Source organism: Panulirus ornatus, chromosome 13 (genome assembly GCF_036320965.1).
Source record: "Panulirus ornatus isolate Po-2019 chromosome 13, ASM3632096v1, whole genome shotgun sequence".
NCBI lineage: Eukaryota > Metazoa > Arthropoda > Malacostraca > Decapoda > Palinuridae > Panulirus > Panulirus ornatus.
Window position 1 is genome coordinate 728,034 of NC_092236.1, and position 27,170 is coordinate 755,203.

Consider the following 27,170-nt stretch of genomic DNA (forward strand, 5'->3'; position numbering starts at 1 on the left):
CTCTTACTTCTTCATCCCACCACTCACTACCCTTTCTAATCTGCCCACCTCCCACGCTTCTCATGCCACAAGCATCTTTTGCGCAAGCCATCACTGCTTCCCTAGATACATCCCATTCCTCCCCCACTCCCCTTGCGTCCTTTGTTCTCACCTTTTTCCATTCTGTACTCAGTCTCTCCTGGTACTTCCTCACACAAGTCTCCTTCCCAAGCTCACTTACTCTCACTACTCTCTTCACCTTCGCTTCCACAAGATAATGATCAGACATCCCTCCAGTTGCACCTCTCAGCACATTAACATCCAAAAGTCTCTCTTTCGCGCGCCTATCAATTAACACGTAATCCAATTACGCTCTCTGGCCATCTCTGCTACTTACATATGTATACTTATGTATATCTCTCTTTTTAAACCAGGTATTCCCAATCACCAGTCCTTTTTCAGCACATAAATCTACAAGCTCTTCACCATTTCCATTTACAACACTGAACACCTCATGTACACCAATTATTCCCTTAACTGCCACATTACTCACCTTTGCATACAAATCACCCATCACTATAACCCGGTCTCGTGCATCAAAACTACTAACACACTCACTCAGCTGCTCCCAAAACACTTGCCTCTCATGATCTTTTTCTCTCATGCCCAGGTGCATATGCACCAATAATCACCCATCTCTCTCCATCCACTTTCAGTTTTACCCATATCAATCTAAAGTTTACTTTCTTACACTCAATCACATACTCCCACCACTCCTGTTTCAGTAGTGCTACTCCTCTTGCTATTGTTCTTTCACTAACCCCTGACTTCACTCCCACGACATTCCCAAACCTCTCTTCCCCTTTAACCTTGAGCTATGTTTCACTCAGAGCCAAGTCATCCAGGTTCCTTTCCTCAAACATGATACCTACCTCTCCTTTATTCTCATCTTGGTTACATCCACACGCACCTAGACACCCCAATCTGTATATATATATATATATATATATATATATATATATATATATATATATATATATATATATATATATATATATATATATATATATATATATATATATATATAAACGCCCATACACGCACATTTATTTATGCATAAACATAAACAGACATATACATATATACACGTGTACATATTCATACTTGCTTGCCTTCATTCATTCTCGGCGCTACTCCGCGACATAGAAAACAGCATCGCTACCCCCTGCCTCAGTGAGGTAGCACCAGGAAAACAGACAAAAAAGGCCAAATTCGTTCACACTCAAACTCTAGCTGTCATTTGTAATGCACCGAAACCACAGTTCCCTATCCACATCCAGGCGCCACGGACCTTTCCATGGTTTACCCCAGACATTTTACATGCCCTGGTCCATTGACACCACGTCGACCACGGTATACCACATTGTTCCAATTCACTCTGCTCCTTGCACGCCTCTCACCCTCCTGTATGTTCATTCCCAGATCTCTCAAAATCTTTTTCTCTCCATCCTTCTACCTCCAATTTGGTCTTCCGTTTCTCCTTCTTCCCTCCACCTCTGACACATATATCCTCTTTGTCAATCTTTCCGCACTCATTTTCTCCATATTTCTAAACCATTTTAACACACTTTCTTCTGCTTTCTCAGCGACACTCTATTCATATCCACACATCTCTCTTACCCTTTCATTACCTACTCGATCAAACCACCTCACACCACATATCGTCCAGAAACATTGCATTTTCAACACATCCACCCTCCTCCGTACGACCCTATCTATAGCCCATGCCTCGCAACCATATAACATTCTTGGAACAACTACTCCTTCAAGCATACCCATTTTTGCTCTTCGAGATAACGTTCTCTCCTTCCACACATTCTTCATCGCTTCTCGAACCTTCGCCCCCTTCCCTACCCTGTGACTCACCTCCGCCTCCATGGTTCCATTCACTGCTAAATCCACTCCCAGATATTTAATACACTTCACTTCCTCCATTTTTTTCCTTTCAAACCTACATCCCAAACAACTTGTCCCTCGACCCTAATGAACCTATCAACATTGCTCTAATTACATTTACTCTCACCTTTCTCCTTTCACACACTTCTCCAAATTCAGTCACCAACTTCTACAGTCTCTCACTCGAATCAGCCGCTAGAGCTGTATCATCGGCGAACAACAACTGACTCACTTCCCAGGCCCTCTCATCCACAACAGACTGCATACTCGCCCCTCTCTCCAAAACGTTTGCATTTACCTCCCTAACCATCACATCCATAAACAAATTAAACAACCATGGGGACATCACACATCCCTGCCGCAGATCGACATTCACTGCGTTGCCAATCAGTCTCCTCTTTCCCTACTCATACACATGCCTTACATCCTTGATAAAAACGTTTTGCTGCTTCTAGTAACTTACCTGCCACACCATATACTCTTAAGACCTTCCATAAAGCATATCTATCAACCATATCATATGCCTTCTCCAGATCCATAAATGCTACATACAAATTCAACTGTTTTTCTAAGTATTTCTCACACACATTCTTCAAAGTAAACACCTAATCCACACATCCTCTACCACTTCTGAAACTACCCTGCTCTTCCCCAACCTGATGCTCCATACATGTCTCCACCCTCTCAATCAATATCCTCCCATATAATCTCCCAGGAATATTCAACAAACGTATGCTTCTGTAGTTTGAATACTCACCTTTATCCCTTTTTCCTTTGTACGATGGCACTATGTATAGGTAAGATACAATATACGTTCTGTTGAGCTACAAAAGGTCATTCAGAAAAAGATCGATTTGATAATATCTGGTGACCTAAAGCTAAACAAGCAGTGCACAGAAGCAGTAAAGCGGCTGAACAAAATTCTTGGGTTCACAGGAAAGACTTTCGAATTAGAATATCGGGAAATTATCTTCACTCTTTGCAACATACTGGTGCGTTCCCATCTTTGATATTTTTTTCTGTTTTGGTTGGCTTAGTTGAGGAGAGACAGGAAGAATGGAGTAGTACAGAGGCGAGCTACCACAATAATTCCCGGCATGATAAACAAATCCTATAAGAGCCGACTAATCGAATTATCTATTTAACTTAGAAGAGAGAGGGTTGAGAGGTTATCTACAACGGATATTCGGTCATTAAAGGCTTCGATAATCTCGATATAACGAGCTGCGTAAGAATACATTCGTCTGATTTCACTCGAAGTAATAGGTATAAACTCGTGGGCAAACGTTTTGCCTTGAATGAGGCGAAGTACTTTTTCATCAACAAGAACATATTGAATGATTTACTAACATGAGTAGCCGAAAACAGTACCATAGATACATTTCAACATAAACTTGAATATATCGCTTCAAATGCACGAGTGATATATTTGCATCTCCCTAGCTACACGATAAGTTTATCGGTCGTCCTCTTTAAAAAAAAAAAAGTCTTTCGACTCCAAACACATTAATCTATGGGCTTCTGTTCTCTTCCACTATCACAAACAACTTCATTAGGACCCAGTAATCAATTACTGTTTGAAACTGATTGTATTCAGTTGATATCTAACTTAAAACCAAAGCAGAAATGTATAAACGAGTACATTATTCTTTTCATTTCCAAAAGTGTTACCCGTAATTATCCAAATGTTATCTAGCTATATCTCCCTAGTGAAACCCCACTTTGTGCAATGCAGTTCAATTCTGGGCAAAGTATTACAGGATGGCAATAAACTCTCCAGAAAGCAATCAGAAGAGGATGACAAAAATGGTACCTGGCATTAGAAATATTTCTTATGAAGAAAGACTAGAAAAATTAGATTTTAATTCCTTAGAAAGTTATAGAGTAAAGGGAATATGATCGAAGTATACAGGTGGATGAGAGTGGCAAATAAAGGAAATATACAAAAATACTCAGTCTCTACTAAAAAAAAGTCGTTTTAATGGTTAATAAATTTGCATTTAAAATGAGTATAAAAAGTGTTTCGAAACTGAGTTCATGATTGTGGAATGAATTGCCTAATAACATATTAGGTGCAAAAACTATAAAGAGCTTTAAGTACAGATTGGATGTCTACATGAGCAAAAGTGGGCGGGTGTCAACAGGAGTTGTCTAGCATGAGCCAACAGGCCTCGTACAAAATTCTTTCATTCTTATGTCTTTATTCAAGAGGCAGTATTAACAATGTATCAAGGAGAACAGTAGGTTTTGCTGAAGGACGAAGAGAGAAGCGAGTTTTGTTTTCAATGGAGCCAAACTTTACACCAAAGACGTGTAAGAGAAATCTGTTGTTTTCTGAATTTAATGAATATATCAGAATTCTGATATCAAGCAGCAAAGACTCGAAGCGAGTCTAAAGAAAAAGTAGTTGTCTATAACAATTATGAATTTCATGTAGATATTTGACGTTCATAGCTCAAAGGACCTCTTCTAAGGTAAGGGTGACAGATGAAACACAGTAAATTAAATAATTTCGGGGACTCGTCTTCTGCTGTATAAGTACTTCAACCGTTCACCTTATTTCTTACCTGACGTATCTCCCTCCACTCTTTTGTAAAACCCTCCTGGTACTTTAACACTTCTCCTAACTTACCTATTGTTCCCTGTGCCTCACTTTACTTCTCTAGTTTTTAATGATGTTCTTTACTTTCCCCAGACAGCTTTCCCCCTTTCTGCCCATACTCTTAGTCAGTTCGAAACACCCCTTTTGTGATCCCTATCATCTCCCGATACTCACGAACGTTGTCAGGATGAGCGTCCTTGGATGAAGGCAAAGCTAGGGCACCGTGAAGGGCCATAAGAAGAACAGTTACCCCAAATATGCGCCAACGCAGCATAATGGTGCTTTTTGTAGAGGTGGTGCTGGCGTCTTTCTTCTCACTACCTGTAGAAGGAAACAGTGACGGAAACTGTAGAACTTAAAGCAAATCCCAAGAATTAGTTCGTTTTTCTAAATAAAGGGGGGTTGTGAAATTTTAATCAATTATCTCTGAAATGAAGACAGATAAACATTCAGACTGATAAATATGATGTTTGCCAAGAACGGTAACTTTTGTAATGTACAAGAGACATCTCTTGATATTTCCTCCTGTAAAGATGGAGATTAGACAGCAATCATGGGTAATATAGGATTTAGAAACTTTTGGCTTATAAAGAACACATCTGAAATTTTTTGGACAGGTGTGTCTGTAGGTGAACAAGGGGTACCTGACTCAGTCGACAGTATACACACACACACACACACACACACACACACACACACACACCTATATATATATATATATATATATATATATATATATATATATATATATATATATATATATATATATAGATATATATATATTATCATTATCATTATTGTTTTGCTTTGTCGCTGTCTCCCGCGTTTGCGAGGTAGCGCAAGGAAACATACGAAAGAAATGGCCCAACCCACCCCCATACACATGTATATACATACACGTCCACACACGCAAATACACATACCCATACATCTCAATGTACACATATATATACACACACAGACACATACATATATACACATGCTCACACTTCACACAGTCTGCCTTTGTTCATTCCCATCGCCACCTCGCCAAACATGGAATAACACCCACCTCCCCCCTCATGTGTGCGAGGTAGCGCTAGGAAAAGACAACAAAGGCCACATTCGTTCACACTCAGTCTCTAGATGTCATGCAGTAATGCCCGAAACCACAGCTCCCTTTCCACATCCAGGCCCCACACAACTTTCCATGGTTTACCCCAGACGCTTCACATGCCCTGATTCAATCCACTGACAGCACGTCAACCCCGGTATACCACATCGATCCAGTTCACTCTATTCCTTGCACGCCTTTCATCCTCCTGCATGATCAGGCCCCGATCACTCAAAATCTTTTTCACTCCATCTTTCCACCTCCAATTTGGTCTTCCACTTCTCCTCGTTCCCTCCACCTCCGACATATATATCCTTTTGGTCAATCTTTCGTCACTCATTCTCTCCATGTGCCCAAACCATTTCAAAACACCCTCTTCTGCTCTCTCAACCAAGCTATTTTTATTTCCACACATCTTTCTTACCTTTACACTACTTACTCGATCAAACCACCTCACACCACATACTGTCCTCAAACATCTCATTTCCAGCACATCCACCCTCCTGCGCACAACTCTATCCATAGCCCACGCCTCGCAACCATACAACATTGTTGGAACCACTATTCCTTCAAACATACCCATTTTTGCTTTCCGAGATAATGTTCTCGACTTCCACACATTCTTCAAGGCTCTCAGGATTTTCGCCCCCTCCCCCACCCTGTGATTCACTTCCGCGTCCATGGTTCCATCCGCTGCCAGATCCACTCCCAGATATCTAAAACACTTTACTTACTCCAGTTTTTCTCCATTCAAACTTACCTCCCAATTGACTTGACCCTCAACCCTACTGTACCTAATAACCTTGCTCTTATTCACATTTACTCTTAACTTTCTTCCTTCCCTCACTTTACCAAACTCAGTCACCAGCTTCTGAAGTTTCTCACATGAATCAGCCACCAGTGCTGTATCATCAGCGAACAACAACTGACTCACTTCCCAAGCTCTCTCATCCACAACAGACTTCATACTTGCCCCTCTTTCCAAAGCTCTTGCATTCACCTCCCTAACACCCCCATCCATAAACAAATTAAACAACCATGGAGACATCACACACCCCTGCCGCAAACCTACATTCACTGAGAACCAATCACTTTCCTCTCTTCCTACACGTACACATGCCTTACATCCTCGATAAAAACTTTTCACTGCTTCTAACAACTTGCCTCCCACACCATATATTCTTAGTACCTTCCACAGAGGATCTCTATCAACTCTATCATATGCCTTCTCCAGATCCATAAATGCTACATACAAATCCATTTGCTTTTCTAAGTATTTCTTACATACATTCTTCAAAGCAAACACCTGATCCACACATCCTCTACCACTTCTGAAACCACACTGCACCTTCCCCAATCTGATGCTCTGTACATGCCTTCACACTCTCAATTAATAACCCCCCATATAATTTACCAGGAATACTTAACAAACTTATATCTCTGTAATTTGAGCACTCACTCTTATATATATATATATATATATATATATATATATATATATATATATATATATATATATATATATATATATATATATATATATATATATATATTATCCCTGGGGATAGGGGAGAAAGAATACTTCCCACGCATTCCTCACGTGTCGTAGAAGGCGACTAAAGGGGACGGGAGCAGGGGGCCAAAAACGCTCCCCTCCTTGTATTTTGACTTTCTAAAAGGGGAAACAGAAGAAGGAGTCACGCGGGGAGTGCTCATCCTCCTCGATGGCTCAGATTGGGGTGTCTAAATGTGTGTGGATGTAACCAAGATGAGAAAAAAGGAGAGATAGGTAGTATGTTTGAGGAAAGGAACCTGGATGTTTTGTCTCGGAGTGAAACGAAGCTCACGGGTAAAGGGGAAGAGTGGTTTGGGAATATCTTGGGAGTAAAGACAGGGGTTAGTGAGAGGACAAGAGCAAGGGAAGGAGTAGCACTACTCCTGAAACAGGAGTTGTGGGAGTATGTGATAGAGTGTAAGAAAGTAAATTCTAGATTGATATGGGTAAAACTGAAAGTTGATGGAGAGAGATGGGTGATTATTGGTACATATGCACCCGGGCATGAGAAGAAAGATCATGAGAGGCAAGTGTTTTGGGAGCAGCTGAATGAGTGTGTTAGTGGTTTTGATGCACAAGACCGGGTTATAGTGATGGGTGATTTGAATGCAAAGGTGAGTAATGTGGCAGTTGAGGGTGTTCAGTGTTGTAAATGGAAATGGTGAGGAGCTTGTGGATTTGTGTGCTGAGATAGGACTGGTGATTGGGAATACCTGGTTTAAAAAGCGAGATATACATAAGTATACGTATGTAAGTAGGACAGATGGCCAAAGAGCATTATTGGATTATGTGTTAATTGATAGGCGCGCGAAAGAGAGACTTTTGGATGTTAATGTGCTGAGAGGTGCAGCTGGAGGGATGTCTGATCATTATCTTGTGGAGGCGAAGGTGAAGATTTGTAGGGGTTTCAGAAAAGAAGAGAGAATGCTGGGGTGAAGAGAGTGGTGAGAGTAAGTGAACTTGGGAAGGAGACTTGTTTGAGGGAGTACCAGGAGAGACTGAGTACAGAATGGAAAAAGGTGAGAACAAAGGAGGTAAGGGGAGTGGGGGAGAAATGGGATGTATTTAGGGAAGCAGTGATGGCTTGCGCAAAAGATGCTTGTGGCATGAAAAGCATGGAAGGTGGGTTGATTAGAAAGGGTAGCGAGTGGTGGGATGAAGAAGTAAGATTATTAGTGACGATTTTTGCCGGGAAATAATGCAAATGAGTGGGAGATGTATAAAACTAAGAGGCAGGAGGTCAAAAGAAAGGTGCAAGAGGTGAAAAAGAGGGCAAATGAGAGTTGGGGTGAGAGAGTATCATTAAATTTTAGGGAAAATAAAAAGATGTTTTGGAAGGAGGTAAATAAAGTGCGTAAGACAAGGGAGCAAATGGGAACTTCAGTAAAGGGGGCTAATGGGGAGGTGATAACAAGTAGTGGTGATGTGAGAAGGAGATGGAGTGAGTATTTTGAAGGTTCGTTGAATGTGTTTGATGATAGAGTAGCAGATATAGGGTGTTTTGGTCGAGGTGGTGTGCAAAGTGAGAGGGTTAGGGAAAATGATTTGGTAAACAGAGAAGAAGTACTAAAAGCTTTGCGGAAGATGAAAGCTGGAAAGGCAGCATGTTTGGATGGTATTGCAGTGGAATTTATTAAAAAAGGGGGTGACTGTATTGTTGACTGGTTGGTAAGGTTATTCAATGTACGTATGATTCATGGTGAGGTGCCTGAGGATTGGCGGAATGCTTGCATAGTGCCATTGTACAAAGGCAAAGGGGATAAGAGTGAGTGCTCAAATTACAGAGGTATAAGTTTGTTGAGTATTCCTGGTAAATCATATGGGAGGGTATTGATTGAGAGGGTGAAGGCATGTACAGAGCATCAGACTGGGGAAGAGCAGTGTGGTTTCAGAAGTGGTAGAGGATGTGTGGATCAGGTGTTTGCTTTGAAGAATGTATGTGAGAAATACTTAGAAAAACAAATGGATTTGTATGTAGCATTTATGGATCTGGAGAAGGCATATGACAGAGTTGATAGAGATGCTTTGTGGAAGGTATTACGAACATATGGTGTGGGAGGCAAGTTGTTAGAAGCAGTGAAAAGTTTTTATCGAGGATGTAAGGCATGTGTGCGTGTAGGAAGAGAGGAAAGTGATTGGTTCTCAGTGAATGTAGGTTTGCGGCAGGGGTGTGTGATGTCCCCATGGTTGTTTAAGTTGTTTATGGATGGGGTTGTTAGGGAGGTGAATGCAAGAGTTTTGGAAAGAGGGGCAAGTATGCAGTCTGTTGTGGATGAGAGAGCTTGGGAAGTGAGTCAGTTGTTGTTCGCTGATGTTACAGCGCTGGTGGCTGATTCATGTGAGAAACTGCAGAAGCTGGTGACTGAGTTTGGTAAAGTGTGTGAAAGAAGAAAGTTAAGAGTAAACGTAAACAAGAGCAAGGTAATTAGGTACAGTAGGGTTGAGGGTCAAGTCAGTTGGGAGATAAGTTTGAATGGAGAAAAACTGGAGGAAGTAAAGTGTTTTAGATATCTGGGAGTGGATCTGGCAGCGGATGGAACCATTGAAGCGGAAGTGAATCATCGGGTGGGGGAGGGGGCGAAAATCCTGGGAGCCTTGAAGAATGTGTGGAAGTCGAGAACATTATCTCGGAAAGCAAAAATGGGTATGTTTGGAGGAATAGTGGTTCCAACAATGTTGTATGGTTGCGAAGCGTGAGCTATGGATAGAGTTGTGCGCAGGAGAGTGGATGTGCTGGAAATGAGATGTTTGAGGACAATATGTGGTGTGAGGTGGTTTGATCGAGTAAGTAATGTAAGGGTGAGAGAGATGTGTGGTTGAGAGAGCAGAAGAGGGTGTTTTGAAATGGTTTGGTCATATGGAGAGAATGAGTGAGGATATATGTTTCAGAGGAACGAGGAGAAGTGGGAGACCAAATTGGAGGTGGGAAGATGGAGTGAAAAAGATTTTGAGTGATCGGGGCCTGAACATGCAGGAGGGTGAAAGGCGTGCAAGGAATAGAGTGAATTGGAACGATGTGGTATACCGGGGTCGACGTGCTGTCAATGGATTGAACCAGGGCATGTGAAGCGTCTGGGGTAAACCATGGAAAATTCTGTGGGGCCTGGATGTGGAAAGGGAGCTGTGGTTTCGGTGCATTATTACATGACAGCTAGAGACTGAGTGTGAACGAATGGGGCCTTTGTTGTCTTTTCCTAGCGCTACCCCGCACACATGAGGGGTGAGGGGGTTGTTATTCCATGTGTGGCGAGGTGGCGATGGAAATGAATAAAGGCAGTGTGAATTGTGTGCATGTGTATATATGTATATGTCTGTGTGTGTATATATGTGTGTAGATTGAGATGTATGGGTATGTATATTTGCGTGTGGGGACGTGTATGTATATACATGTGTATGGGGTGGGTTGGGTGGGCCATTTCTTTCGTCTGTTTCCTTGCGCTACCTCGCAAACGCGGGAGACAGCGACAAAGCAAAATAAATGAATGATATATATATATATATATATATATATATATATATATATATATATATATATATATATATATATATATATCGTAACGGGAGGGACTTGATTAGGGCCTCAGTTGCCTGTGCCGTCTCAACTAACAAAGAAATACATGACCGTGATAAAACTGAAAAGACCATCCATTCGGTAGAACAGTGAAGCGGACCTTCACAGTACGAAGGCTGAGCTTCCGGATGTCTGGTCAGGTATTTCCAAGTTAACATTCTTGGTGATTGCTTCACTGGTCTGGGTTTTACCAGTTGATTCAGTCACTGGTCTGCGTAGAAGTGAACATGGCTTGGCACGTCCACAGAGATGTATGTTTGATGGTGTGTGTGTCTTGGTTGTAGAATGAGTTTTAGTGTCTCATGTTTTGTTGTTAACATCCTAGTCATTTAATGCGTAATTGAACATTTTTCTTTTGACACATTAATTATCTATCAAAATCATTCTTTTGTCCACGTTAAGTTGAGTCTCCCGGACGTTTTATTCATTATTTTATGCTGTTTTCTTATTATTACCGCCGGCGGATTACTACTGTGCTCTGGGTTGCGTGTCTAACCTCTTTTTCATCCTCGACTTTCAATATTGTGGCTTTGCATACGTCCCTGGAATGGCTTACATGGCGATAACAATCATGTACTACCGTAACTCACCGATCGAATCAGATAATCTTTCACCCATTTAATAACACAAATAATCATTAGATTTACAAGAAAATATGACATGTTGGATATTTGATGAAACTCAAAAACAGTTTGGATTAACTTACGCTTAACCCGGGAAAAAAGTCGAAAGGAGTGAATTAAACTCAGCATCGATTGGCGTGGAGACCTACCATTCTCATGGACTCACCCAAGATATTCACCTTCCCTAATGAGGATGGTCATTGTATGCATGCCTAGTTTAGGCTGGAATATACATTAATGTGTGTATATATTCCACATCATGAAATTGAAAAACTGGGCAAAATGAGTATAAAACACCATCCTCATAATGAACCATTACTATATACACGACCAACCTGGTCAGCTTCACAGCTGTTTAGTAGCCTTACTAACCTCCGTAATCTATTGCTCATTGTTGAAGAAAACGATCTCTGACTTATGAATTTTGGTTAAGACGTAGCTGGTGCGTCCTGCATGTGGAGTGGGTTGTACCCGCCTGTTGGGTGGGTTTTATCTACCTGCTGGGTGGGCTGCACCTCTCTGTGGGGTTGGTTATACCTACCTATGCGTTTAGGCTGTACTTGCCTGTGAGTTTGGTTATATTCATCTGTGAAGTGGGCTATACCTGCCCATGGGGTGAGCTGTAACTGCTCCTGAGGTGGGCTGTACTTGCCTATTGGGTGGAATGTATCTTTCTATGGGATTGGCTGTACATCTTTGTAGGGTGGGCTATACTTTCTTGTCGGATGGGCTGTACCTACCTCTGGGGTGGGCTGTACCTGCCTGTTTGGAGGGCTGTACTTGCCTGTCGGGTAGGCTATATCTGCCTATGGGGTGGGTTTTACATGCATCTGAGGTGTACTTACATATGGGTGGGTTGTATTTATCTATGAGATACGCTGTAACTGCATGTAGGTTGGACTGTACCTGCCTGTGGAGTGGGCTGTACATGCGTGGAGTATATGTCATGGGAGTGTCTGGACCGGACAGCGGTAGTATGGGGATAGGAGTGTCTGGACTGGACAGCGGTGGTGTGCGGCAGAGCAGGTGCTACCACGGCAGTGTCGGGAAATTTTTCCGGTGACGTCTGACGTTACTTATGGTCCTGAGAGACAGCTAACCTGCCAGCTTGGCCAGAGCGCAAGAAACACCCTGTTATGAGTCTCACTTGCCATTATGAGTTTGTTCTCAGGTATCGACACAAGGTATTCAGAGCAGACAGTACACTGTCCTGGGTGTCCGACTTTGCTTCTGGGTATCCAAGTGTAGTCCCAGGATTCAGGTGTGATCCTCTGAGTTCAGGTGTGCCCCTAGGGGTTCTTGTGTGCTCTTTGGTGCTCAGGTGTGCTCCTAGGAGTTCAGATGTGCCTCTAGGTAGCAAGATGTGCCCCTGGGTATCCAGATGTTTCCCAGGGGAATCAGGTATGCTCATGGGTGTCCAAGTGTGCCCCTCTGTGTCTAGGTGTTCCCTGGGTATTGAAGTTCTCCTGCTGGGGATGTGTCATGTTTCTTGCTGAGGATGTGTCCAGCCTCCTGCTGGGGATGTGCCCAGTTTCCTGCTTGGGAGGTATCCATCCTCTTGCTCGGGACGTGTCCAGCTTTTTGCCGGAAATGTGTCCACAACCTCCTGCTGGGATGAATTTACCTATTTTTACAGTACGAGGAAAGAGTTCTCTACTCGTGGTGGTCCATGGCTTGCTTTTTTTTTCTACTCATTGCTAGATTTTGTCATTAGGCAGGGCCAGCGCAGAGCGCTAACCACAGGAAGACTTAAAGTTGACCAAAGTCGTGCGTGTGAGCTATATGTTATTGATTGTTAGGTGCAAGGTGGAAAGAGCGTGATTGTGGACTGACTACCAGCATCCTATGAGTATGTGAGGTACGATGAAGAGACAGCAACCTGAGCCAGGAAGGAGAACTTTACAAACACTGTGGTAATATGGCTCACTGTATTGCCCCCAGCTAACCTTACCGAAACTGAGGTGGTAGCCTGTCACTACCTCTCAACCACCCGCGCGAAACGTTAACTATTATATTAGTGCGACTCTCGTAGTATGACTCTGGCAGGGTTTCCCTGTTGGTAATCATAGTATGACTCTGGAAGGGTTTCCCTGTTGGTAATCATAGTATGACTCTGGCAGGGTTTCCCTAGTGGTAATCATAGTATGGCTCTGGCAGGGTTTCCCTGGTGATAACCATTGCATGACGCTGGGTTTTCCCTGGTGGTTACCTTAGTATGACTGGCAGGGTTTCCCTGGTGGTAACCGTAGTATGACTGGCAGTTTCCCAAAGTGGAAACCGCAGTATGACTCTAGCAGGGTTTCCCTGGTGGTGACTGCAGTATAACATTGACTAATTTTTCTCTGATGGTAGGCGGATGTGATGGAGCAATGCTCTTCTCCCCGTCAAGGACACTACACCCACGTACTCAGCACTTTCGCTCTCATGTCTGTTCACATCTGTCAGCTCAGCGACCTAATCCGAGCTGTCTTCACAGAGATAAACTTTACGATAGCTAACTCAGATTTTCCCCTTATCGGAAACTTTGTATACGATATTTGGGACTTGAGTGTTATGTATGTAATTATACGGTGATAATTGGGATCGCAGCCAATATCTGAGGTGCTATTAAATTCTGTCTTGAGGGAAGAAAATTCCATTATGATACATTAGTCAAACACATTCTCTCTGGTAGAGCATTAGGCCTAGGCACCCTCGTTACCTCGATCTACAGAGATGGTATAGTCTAACCTATCCAAGGACCACAGCTGATAATGAGGTTCAACCTGCTGCAATTGGGTGAGGGACCATCCTTGAATACCATCGCCACTTGTAGTGTGTAAATTACATACTTGAGACTAAGTGAAAAGCTATGATAATGGGTGGTCATATGACGACAAGTAAAGCAAAAGTTTAAAAGGAATATCACATTACCTTTCGTCGTCCTAAGAGTGAAGTACAAGTTTCAGACGAAAGGATGTCGAGCACAGTACTGCACAGGCCAAGTGGTCGTAGATAACTGAAGCACCGCCTGCTACGCCACAGCCTTGAAGTATAGATAAACCCGTTTCCGGAGGAAGCGAGAAGTCTCTCTCAAGACAACGTTAACTCTTGACGTCATAGCTTGAATAGCCTCCTTGGCATTTTGAACCATCGTCTGTGTTACAAACAAATGACTTTGTTAAATCTGATGTAACTGTATACTTATCAATTTAATCGAGAAGTATCACTAGGGTTTTAGTTAAACTAGTAAAAAATCAAGTGGTGGTATAAAAGACAGAACGAAGCGTGAAGTAAATTATGTCATCAACACGACAGCAAGTGATCTTATTTGCACAATGCCGGTGGAAAAGGTCGTTTGTGTGATGTCACGACTCATAGGTTAATGGCAGAGAGGATCCTCCGGTATTTCCATTTCCGATACTCTGACGAAATATTAAGGTTTCAGGAGGATAGTCATCGCTCTTGGGCAACCTGTGTGCTTATACTTGGATCATGTAAACAACTTATCCAAAGGTAAGATTTTGAAAGTCGACAAAGTCAGTACTTGCGATCTCTAACAGTAAAAGTAATTGTGCTTACATATTTTCTTTAGGACTGAGCAATAACTGTTTTGCCAGAGTTAGAAATTGTGATAAGTTTTATGTTGAGCAGACTGGTAAGGATCTTACTGTTAGACTTAAGCAACATGAATATAATATAAGAACAAGACAAGAATCAAATGCCTTGTTTAATCACGTTAAAAACTATGATCATTCAATTGACTGGAGTAATGCCATCTCAGTTATCAACTCCAGTACCACGAGAAATATCATTGAATCTTCTATTATCAAATACACAAAGAATTATAACCTTAATATCAGTGAAGGTCTATTCAAATTGGATAACTTTATTGTTGATAAAATTTGTAAACAATTCCCCTTCTGGTACACAAAATAACTTCATGACATGCTCGTTGTCAGTCTAGGACGCACCCCCCACTTCCATTCGCACAGTCACTTGCTAACCAAATGGCGTCCTAGCTTCCTCTCTTCGATGTATATCAACTGACTGTTATATTTCTCTCTTGTGTCTCCCCTGATGATGTGATAATTACACGAAAGTGCACATGGGAACTTTTCGTGTTTCATTTTCCCCGTGGACTCATAGGAATATCTTGATCACGCGCAAAATTGTGATCCTTTCCAATATATATATATATATATATATATATATATATATATATATATATATATATATATATATATATATATATATATATATATATATATATATGTATACATATATATATATATATATATATATATATATATATATATATATATATATATATATATATATATATATATATATATATATATACATATATATATATATATTCTATTTATTTATTTATATATTTTGCTTTGTCGCTGTCCCCCGCGTTAGCGAGGTAGCGCAAGGAAACAGACGAAAGAATGGCCCAACCCGCCCACATACACATGCATATACATACATGTCCACACACGCACAATATACATACCTATACACCTCAATGTACACATATATATACACACACAGACATATACATATATATATACATGTACATAATTCATACTGTCTGTCTTTGTTTGTTCCCATCGCCACCTCGCCACACATGGAATAACAACCCCCTCCCCCCTCATGTGTGCGAGGCAGCGCTAGGAAAAACACCAAAGGCTCCATTCGTTCACACTCAGTCTCTAGCTGTCATGTAATAATGCACCGAAACCACAGCTCCCTTTCCACATCCAGGCCCCACACACTTTGCATGGTTTACCCCAGACGCTTCACATGCCCTGGTTCAATCCACTGACAGCACGTCGACCCCGGTATACCACATCGTTCCAATTCACTCTATTCCTTGCACGCCTTTCACCCTCCTGCATGATCAGGCCCCGATCACTCAAAATCTTTTTCACTCCATCTTTCCACCTCCAATTTGGTCTCCCACTTGTCCTTCCCTCCACCTCTGACACATATATTCTCTTGGTCAATCTTTCCCCACTCATTCTCTCCATGTGCCCAAACCACTTCAAAACACCCTCTTCTGCTCTCTCAACCACGCTCTTTTTATTTCCACATCTCTCTTACCCTTACGTTACTCACTCGATCAAACCACCTCACACCACACATTGTCCTCAAACATCTAATTTCCAGCACATCCATCCTCCTGCGCACAACTCTATCCATAGCCCACGCCTCGCAACCATACAACATTGTTGGAACCACTATTCCTTCAAACATACCCATTTTTGCTTTCCGAGAAAATGTTCTCGACTTCCACACATTCTTCAAGGCTCCCAGAATTTTCGCCCCCTCCCCCACCCTATGATTCACTTCCGCTTCCATGGTTCCATCCGCTGCCAGATCCACTCCCAGATATCTAAAACACTTCACTTCCTCCAGTTTTTCTCCATTCAAACTCACCTCCCAATTGACTTGACCCTCAACCCTACTGTACCTAATAACCTTGCTCTTATTCACATTTACTCTTAACTTTCTTCTTCCACACACTTTACCAAACTCAGTCACCAGCTTCTGCAGTTTCTCACATGAATCAGCCACCAGCGCTGTATCATCAGCGAACAACAACTGACTCACTTCCCTAGCTCTCTCATCCACAACAGACTTCATACTTGCCCCTCTTTCCAAAACTCTTGCATTTACCTCCCTAACAACCCCATCCATAAACAAATTAAACAACCATGGAGACATCACACACCCTTGCCGCAAACCTACATTCACTGAGAACCAATCACTTTCCTCTCTTCCTACACGTACACATGCCTTACATCCTCGATAAAAACTTTACACTGCTTCTAACAACTTTCCTCCCACACCATATATTCTTAATACCTTCCACAGAGCATCTCTAGTAACTCTATCATATGCCTTCTCCAGATCCATAAATGCTACATACAAATCCATTTGCTTTTCTAAGTATTTCTCACATACATTCTTCAAAGCAAACACCTGATCCACACATCCTCTACCACTTCTGAAACCACACTGCTCTTCCCCAATCTGATACTCTGTACATGCCTTCACCCTCTCAATCAATACCCTCCAATATAATTTACCAGGAATACTCAACAAACTTATACCTCTGTAATTTGAGCACTCACTCTTATCCCCTTTGCCTTTGTACAATGGCACTATGCACGCATTCCGCCAATCCTCAGGCACCTTACCATACCATGAGTCATACACACATTAAATAACCTTACCAACCAGTCAACAATACAGTCACCCCCTTTTTTAATAAATTCCACTGCAATACCATCCAAACCTGCTGCCTTGCCGGCTTTCATCTTCCGCAAAGCTTTCACTACCTCTTCTCTGTTTACCAAATCATTTTCCCTAACCCTCTCACTTTGCACACCACCTCGACCAAAACACCCTATATCTGCCACTCTATCATCAAACACATTCAACAAACCTTCAAAATACTCACTCCATCTCCTTCTCACATCACCACTACTTGTTTTCACCTCCCCATTTGCGCCCTTCACTGAAGTTCCCATTTGCTCCCTTGTCTTACGCACTTTATTTACCTCCTTCCAGAACATCTTTTTATTCTCCCTAAAATTTAATGATATTCTCTCACCCCAACTCTCATTTGCCCTTTTTTTCACCTCTTGCACCTTTCTCTTGACCTCCTGTCTCTTTCTTTTATACATCTCCCACTCAATTGCATTTTTTCCCTGCAAAAATCGTCCAAATGCCTCTCTCTTCTCTTTCACTAATACTCTTACTTCTTCATCCCACCACTCACTACCCTTTCTAATCAACCCACCTCCCACTCTTCTCATGCCACAAGCATCTTTTGCGCAATCCATCACTGATTCCCTAAATACATCCCATTCCTCCCCCACTCCCCTTACTGCCATTGTTCTCACCTTTTTCCATTCTGTACTCAGTCTCTCCTGGTACTTTCTCACACAGGTCTCCTTCCCAAGCTCACTTACTCTCACCACCCTCTTCACCCCAACATTCACTCTTCTTTTCTGAAAACCCATACAAATCTTCACCTTAGCCTCCACAAGATAATGATCAGACATCCCTCCAGTTGCACCTCTCAGCACATTAACATCCAAAAGTCTCTCTTTCGCACGCCTGTCAATTAACACGTAATCCAATAACGCTCTCTGGCCATCTCTCCTACTTACATAAGTATACTTATGTATATCTCGCTTTTTAACCCAGGTATTCTCAATCATCAGTCCTTTTTCAGCACATAAATCTACAAGCTCTTCACCATTTCCATTTACAACACTGAACACCCCATGTATACCAATTATTCCCTCAACTGCCACATTACTCACCTTTGCATTCAAATCACCCATCACTATAACCCGGTCTCGTGCATCAAAACCACTAACACACTCATTCAGCTGCTCCCAAAACACTTGCCTCTCATGATCTTTCTTCTCATTCCCAGGTGCATATGCACCAATAATCACCCACCTCTCTCCATCAACTTTCAGTTTTACCCATATTAATCGAGAATTTACTTTCTTACATTCTATCACATACTCCCACAACTCCTGTTTCAGGAGTATTGCTACTCCTTCCCTTGCTCTTGTCCTCTCACTAACCCCTGACTTTACTCCCCAGACATTCCCAAACCCCTCTTCCCCTTTACCCTTGAGCTTCGTTTCACTCAGAGCCAAAACATCCAGGTTCCTTTCCTCAAACATACTACCTATCTCTCCTTTTTTCACATCTTGGTTACATCCACACACATTTAGGCACCCCATTCTGAGCCTTCGAGGAGGATGAGCCCTCCCCGCGTGACTCCTTCTTCTGTTTCCCATTTTAGAAAGTTAATACAAGGAGGGGAGGATTTCTGGCCCCCCGCTCCTGTCCCCTCTAGTCGCTTTCTACGACACGCGAGGAATACGTAAAGTAAAATGTAGACATTCAAAATATATATATATATATATATATATATATATATATATATATATATATATATATATATATATATATATATATATATATATACATATATATATATATATATATATATATATATATATATATATATATATATATATATATATATATATATATATATATATTTTGCTTTGTCGCTGTCTCCCGCGTTTGCGAGGTAGCGCAAGGAAACAGACGAAAGAAATGGCCCAACCCACCCCCATACACATGTATATACATACGTCCACACACGCAAATATACATACCTACACAGCTTTCCATGGTTTATCCCAGACGCTTCACATGCCCTGATTCAATCCACTGACAGCACGTCAACCCCGGTATACCACATCGATCCAATTCACTCTATTCCTTGCCCTCCTTTCACCCTCCTGCATGTTCAGGCCCCGATCACATAAAATCCTTTTCACTCCATCTTTCCACCTCCAATTTGGTCTCCCACTTCTCGTTCCCTCCACCTCCGACACACATATCCTCTTGGTTAATCTTTCCTCACTCATTCTCTCCATGTGCCGAAACCATTTCAAAACACCCTCTTCTGCTTTCTCAACCACGCTCTTTTTATTTCCACACATCTCTCTTACCCTTACGTTACTTACTCGATCAAACCACCTTACACCACACATTGTCTTCAAACATCTCATTTCCAGCACATCCATCCTCCTGCGCACAACTCTATCCATAGCCCACGCCTCGCAACCATACAACATTGTTGGAACCACTATTCCTTCAAACATACCCATTTTTGCTTTCCGAGATAATGTTCTCGACTTCCACACATTCTTCAAGGCTCCCAGGATTTTCGCCCCCTCCCCCACCCTATGATCCACTTCCGCTTCCATGGTTCCATCCGCTGCCAGATCCACTCCCAGATATCTAAAACACTTTACTTCCTCCAGTTTTGCACCGTAGAACTTAACTCTAAATGATATAAAAGTCTTCCTTGAAAAGGAAATCCTCCCAAACGGGCCTCCAATTTATCATGAAAACCCCTTTCTTGTCAATGACGAAACACTTGAATAGTGAAACAAATGAAACTTGTCGTTAAGAAAATTGTCAAGAACAGTCGAAGATAAAGGACACTAGGAAAATGATTGAGCAAGCAAAAGTTAAATTATTTATGGGAAGAAGAAAAGCTATTTACTTATTAATAAAGAGATACTGGAACATCGGTCATCTAGGTCAATGCCTTCACAACACAGAACCAGGATTTAATAATGGACCTATATACATATTTACATAACAGAGTAATTGAGGTTTCAACTCTGTACTCGACCACAACCAGATCTAACTCGAGCGGTATAGAATGTAACAGCTTACCAAGAAATCCAGAGTCCAAGACCGTCCCTCCGCACTGAACCTCTCACCAGACCAGCCGTTAAACAAGTGACTCTAGGCTGCGCCACAACATACCATCCTCACTTCCAGTATGGCTACCTCAGTTACCAAGTGGTCATTAATATATTCTTATACACCATGAACACAATACAGAATGTATTTATAGATTACGCATGACAATGCTAACGTAATATACATAAAACAAAAAGTTTACATAGATTATCACAACATTGTTTTCGTACATGTTTAGTTGGTATACAAGACTCCTGATAAGCAAAATACAATTTAGGAGGTTATTTCTCTGAAGAATCATTACCAAATAACAATATTAGTTGGTAGCAGGTTTTTTTGTTAACATATTCCGTTAAGATCACCAGATATTTTTCTTTTTTCACATTCTTTCTAAGTTCTTCAATTTGCGTATTATCTCCTTATGCATGGCTGGGGAGCTTGTGCAAGAAACCTGCAAGGGTTATCTCGACATTTCGATTTAAATCCATCAAATCATCTTCAGGATGGAGCAGCTTGGAATAATTGCAGTTGAATGAATGAATGGATGATGAAAAAAAGGACCCGTCAGAGGAAGGGAAACGTTGGAGTCAGTTCTTGAGGAAGTGAGGTTAAGTAGAAGGTAAAGGCTCAAGCTAACGTGCATTGAATAGGTTTGGTGTGGATAAGACAGGACAGAGCAACTGAGGAAGGGCAGGTCAGGGATGTGTGGATACAGATTTCTTTGTTTAGTGTCATCAAAATATAAAAAAAAAAAACGAAATTCAAGGAGGAGGAGGAGGAGCGGGAGGGTGTGTGGAGAGGATTGCTTTGCTTATGACGCTGGTCACTGAATTTGTCGTCGCAGTTTTTGTAGGGATTTTGTTTTTTGAAGCCACTCAGAAATCTATTTGCTTGTTTGATATATGGGATTAGGATAGTTTCCAGGGTGTCTGTTGAAGAGATTATTAGGGATGTCTGTACCGAAGAGGTTACAGAAAAATAGTATCCAGGAGTCATGGTGGAGCTCAAAACGTTCCAGTTGCCCATCACAAAGGTTTAAGGCTGACAACTTTGCTTTCTCGTGCAGTTCTACATTCTCGGTGAAGTCATGCAATCTGATGTTAAAGATCCAGCTCAGTGCTTTATTCCGACTTAACTGGAGGGGGCAGAAGTTTGTTTTAGCTGCATGCTCTAGTGCTTCTAGGACTTTGTAGGTATATAATTTGGTTTTAACATTTGCATAAATATTTATAGATCTATATATTTCTACGAACTCCGCTCCTGCAATAACTGCCTTCGTTTAAATGCGTTTGTTCATCTTTAGGTGAACTTATATTTTAACCGTTGTACAGTGCTGGATTGGAGAATGACGGTGTACGCGGGAGCGTAGACAAACGTAGGTTGCGTCTCTGTCGTACGTTGAAAGAGTAAATGTTTGATTTTGCAGGGTCTGATTTTATTCTCCATTTCAACTCCTATAACGGAACGTGATCAATCTCTCTCTCTCTCTCTCTCTCTCTCTCTCTCTCTCTCTCTCTCTCTCTCTCTCTCTCTCTGAGCAATAATGCTAATATCAATAGCGTCATAGCTCTTATAGCTGAATTACGTATCTGCGTATTGTGAAGTCCTAGAGTCAGCGTATAGCGGTTCGGGTAAGTCGTCTGTGTCGAGAATATATTGTGTGGAGGCCAGCACGGAACCTTGAAGTGCACCAGAATTAAGGGCAAAGTAATATGAATAGGATTTTTTGTATTTGATTTGCATCGTTCTGTTACTTAAGTAATTCGACGAGTTATATTATGGGACGTGGATGTTTATATTGGTTGCTTAATTTGTACCACAAGCCTTTGTGCCAGACAGCCAAAAAAGGTCTTTTCAACATCTTTTGTGATGAGGGCAGTCATTTTGTATGTATGTTTGTAATGTAAATAGCTGGTAATTATGTTATGTTTTTCTTGGGTGGAGTACTGTAGTTCAAAGCCAAACTGTTTATGTGAGAGGAGATTGTTGCTTGTCAGGTGTAGCGTGAGTTTGTTGTTAGTGATTCTTTTAAAGGTTTTCCCGATAGACTTGAGTAAGCCAACTGGTTCATAGCTTAGGTGTCTACACTCGATCTATTTTTTTTTTTCTTTTTTGATCATTGCGGTAGCTGCAGCATTAAAGTTGGCTGGAAAATAGCCGGAGGTTAGTGAAGCATTGCAGAGGGCAGTTATTAATGCTTTAATGGTGTTATGAGGAAAATGTGAGTAATTGGCAAACAATGCCCAAGTTACATGGGGCTACTTTTTTTTTTTTTAGGAGAAAAGTTTGACCTCATTAAACGTGGGAGTTATGAGCATGTGGTCACCTGTAAGGAAGCGCAAGTCTCTGATTTGATTTGGGCAATAGTGGCTAGGTCTACTTTGTATATACTATGTGACTGGGTGTTTTCATGAGCAAAGGGATGTGGTGGATGTGGTTGAAATACACTCTCCCAATAACTCCGAAAAGTGTTGACAATGTTTATAGGGTTTTGATAAACTGTGTTGTTATTTTTGAGCCCGTATGATTCTATTTTGGGTTTACCTTTGAGTCTGCGGATGGTTTCCAAACGTCTTGAGGGGATTTAACTCGGCTTTGCTTTGTAGTGTTGATTAATAAGTTCCAATGTCTGTTGTGGTCTTCTACAAGGCTGTTGAGGATGTGGTTGCGTAGTGTAGTAAGATCCCACTTTAATTGCCCTAATCGATGTCTGTTCTGGTCAAACTGGCGACGGGATCACGAGATTCTTTTGGATTTTGCGGAGGGGGAGTATCTCAAGGTGTAAGTGTTTTTGTGACAGGTGTGTCGGCTGCATGTATGATTGTCTGATGTATGTGTTTTATCTGTGTGTCTGTTAATGTAATCGATTGATTTTCATGACTAGTGATGTGTGTGATGAGTCAGAAATTTTGAGGGTCCCAGTCAGCCTCGTTGTAATAATAATGTGGAGGTGATGGGATGAGTATAGGGTAAGGTGAGAGGTGAAGGAAGAGAGGGATTTGATGGGACCCACATCGAGGCCCGGGAAAGAAAAAGTGATGAAGGTAATTAGCGGTTCTGAATGGAGAGGACGAGGTCTGATCTGCCTTTTCCTCCATTACCAGAGAAGCAGGTATGATTTCTAGGCACTAGGAAGTTAAGACTTTTGAGAGAATATAGATGAAATAGGTCATCCTTGAGAGGATTGTTCCTATTATGGTGAAATGCTTTATGTTAAGTATCAAGATCTTCCAGAAGATAGACGGGGATATGTGTGTGTTTGAAAACATGTATAGGTCGTGTAGTGGGATGCTAGTGTTGGGTCTTGCGTATATGGTTCAAAGGATAATAGAGCCGTGTAGTGTGCATCTTAACCGTTGGAAAGTGGGAGTGATGGTTTGGGAGGTGGTTGTGGGAACTGCGTGAGGGAAGCAGAGGTGATTTTGGAGGAGAGGGTTACGTTTCGGGGTATCAAGGAAAGGTTTGAGGTATTGCTATTGTTGGCCTGGGCTGTAGCATTTGTGGAGGACGCGAGGGAAGTGGGGATATAAGTAATTTGGGTAGGATAGTCAGTGCGGTGTGAATGGTTGCTTGTGTGAGGGAAGTTCAGGGGGAGGCTGTACTGTGTATTAGCGTTAAATAAAACACTTAAACTCTGTGACATCTTTCTTTCTCAGGTATGTGGCTTTAGAGAGTCAGCATGCATCTTTGCTTGACGTGTGAGGAGGTTAGAAGCATTAGTATTTGGTGCAGGAATAGGATGGGTGGTAGTAAGTTTATTAACATCAGCTGGTACGTGAGGTCGTGATTGGTTTGTGTTGGCGGAGGAGCCAGAGGAGTTCTGTATTTGTTGGGCTGTGCGAAGATGTTCTTTCCTTCGCGGGCATTGTTCAGACACCGCAATATCAGGACTTTGCACTTTACACACACCTGTGTCTGGACCTTGCACTGGCGAAGGTTATGATCAAGTTGGACACGGGGTAGTGGGGTGGAAAGGATAAAGGTCGGGAGCGTGAAACGCCTCAAGTTCCAAGTCGTGTAGTTATCTCCTGCTGGAAGGGCCAACGCAGGTGAAACTACTATCCTCTTCTTGCGCTGTTTATAGTTATGGATCTAGATCCACTCGCAATGAAGATTCTTGATAAGGAACAAACGAACCTTTCTCTATAAATGGTTATTGAATTTCTTCAGCCTGCAAACTACGAAGGATACTCGTTCTTATTGCGGGTAGCTGGGTGAGGCTGGATAATAACTATAGGCGGACGTACATGTAGCGCTGCGCGGTCATTGATTGTAACGCTATGTTAGGATGTTTAGTTGAAGTATCTTGTCTGGGCCGTTGTTCTGGTTGTTGATTTTTGGTTGTTCCTTGATAGTGCTTCGTCGACGTGTAGGCGTCCTGCGTTTTGTTCACGGCGTGGTATCCTTGTAGAGTTAACAACAGTCTCTCGTTTGAGGGTAGTGTTATGCTTCTTGGTGACATGTAGTTTGATGAAGCCTTCTTGTAGGTGTCTTGGACAGTGTGCAGGTTGTGCTTCCCACATAGGTCATGTTGGTAAGAAGCTCACAGTCTCCTTTTGACAAACGAATTCATAAACTATGTTGGATTCTTGTATTGTGTTTTATTATTTGTAAAGCTGGTTGTTCATAAGCAGTTTGCTTATTGTTTAGCTTTTGTCGTAGAGAACCAGTTTGACTTTGTTGTCATACGTTGTGTAGTGTATTTTCATACATGTTCACCACTTTCCGCGTTAAAGAGGTAGCGCCAGAGAAGCAAGCGAAGAAATGGCAGCATTCGCCCATATCCATTCTCTAGTTGTCATGTATCATGCACCGGAACCAGAGGAAGCCTATCAATTAATAGGCACCTCAGACTTTTCCGTAGTTTCCCCCAACCTCGCTTATTCTCTGGCTCAGCATACTGACAGAGCGTTGTTCCCTGCGAACCATATCGCTCCAATTCACTGTATCCCTTGCGTGCCTTGTACCCTTCTGCTTGTTCAGGCCCCGAGCCTTCAAAGCATCTTTCACTACCTTTCACCTCCTCCTTGGCTTACCTATTTACCTTCTTTCCTCCACTTCTGACATGTGTACCCTCTAAGTCATCCTCTCCTGACTCATCCTATCCATATGTTCACACCGTTTCAGCACACCTTCTTCAGCTCCCTCACATACCATCAAACATACGCTCTTTTTCCTTTAAAGATTGACCTTTCCACACATTCCTTTATGTACCCAGGACCTTTTGCTCCCTCACCCACAGTATGGCTCACTTCATCTATCATGGTTCCATTTGTTGTCCCATCCACTCCCACATATCTAAAACACTCCACTTTTTGCAAGTTCTCTTAGTTCAAACTCAAATTCCAAATAACCTCTCTCTTTACACGAAGTGTGGACGTGGTGGACGGACGCCCTACTCAAGGTCCGAATCCTCCGTGTGGCCGAGATGGCCGCACACTCTACTCACGATTCGAATCCGACCCGTCGTGTGTATACATTTGTCTTTCCAACGATATGTTTTTTCACACCATCGGAGCCGCAACATATTAAAATCTGTTACCCTCACTGAGATGAGGTTGGGGCACAGGAGAAAACACTAGATTTCTGGTATCCATGTCTTTCAACCTTCATGAGCCCGGGATGGCCAGACGCCCTACCTAGGGTTCGAAACTGACCCGTGGTGCACATGCGAAAATGTGTCTTTCCATGGACATGTAATGTTATCTTTTATCGTATCAACCGCCGTCTCCAGCATTAGCGAGGTAGCGCAAGGAAACAGACGAGGAATGGCCCAACCCACCCACATAAACATGTATATACATAAGCGCCCACACACGCACATATACATACATATACATTTCAACGTACACATACATATACATACACAGACATATACATATATACACATGTACATATCCATGCTGCCTTCATCCATTCTCGTCGCCACCCCGCCACACATGAAATAACATATCCCACATCATCCCCCCCTCCAGCGAGGCAGCGCCAGGAACAGGCAAAAAAGGCCACATTCGTTCTCACTCAGTCTCTAGCTGTCATGTGTAATGCACCGAGATCACAGCTCCCTTTCCACATCCAGGCCCTACAGCCCTTTCCATGGTTTACTCCAGAAGCTTCACATGCCCTGGTTCAATCCACTGACAGCACGTCGACCCCGGTATACCACATCGTTCCAATTCACTCTATTTCTTGCACTCCTTTCACCCTCCTGCATGTTCAGGATCCGATCGCTCAAAATCTTTTTCACGCCATCCCTCCACCTGCAATTTGGTCTCTCGCTTCTCCCCCTTCCCTCCACCCCCAACACACACAACCCCTTTATTAATCTCTCCTCACTCATTCTCTCTATGTAATGTACCGAGCCCAATTTCTTCCAACCACAGCCAAACCTCACAGTTTATTCATGGTTTACCTTTGACCTCTTCCTTTGCCCTGGTTCATTTTAGTGACAACACGTCGCACCCATATAGAACTTCAATCGA

At 42.2% G+C, this 27,170-nt stretch overlaps 1 protein-coding gene across 1 annotated transcript in view; it reads right to left on the reverse strand.

Annotated features, from left to right (window-relative positions):
• The window catches only part of LOC139752654 (uncharacterized), an 80,267-nt gene extending 59,541 nt beyond the window's left edge, over window positions 1-20,726 (reverse strand). Inside the window, exons 1-3 of the mRNA XM_071668409.1 lie at window positions 20,659-20,726; window positions 14,293-14,515; window positions 4,712-4,858 (exon numbers count right to left, since the gene is read on the reverse strand). Coding sequence (XP_071524510.1) covers window positions 4,712-4,811 — 100 coding nt within the window. The 5' untranslated portion in view covers window positions 4,812-4,858; window positions 14,293-14,515; window positions 20,659-20,726. The remainder of the gene's footprint in view (window positions 1-4,711; window positions 4,859-14,292; window positions 14,516-20,658) is intronic.
• Window positions 20,727-27,170: the final 6,444 nt, after the last annotated feature.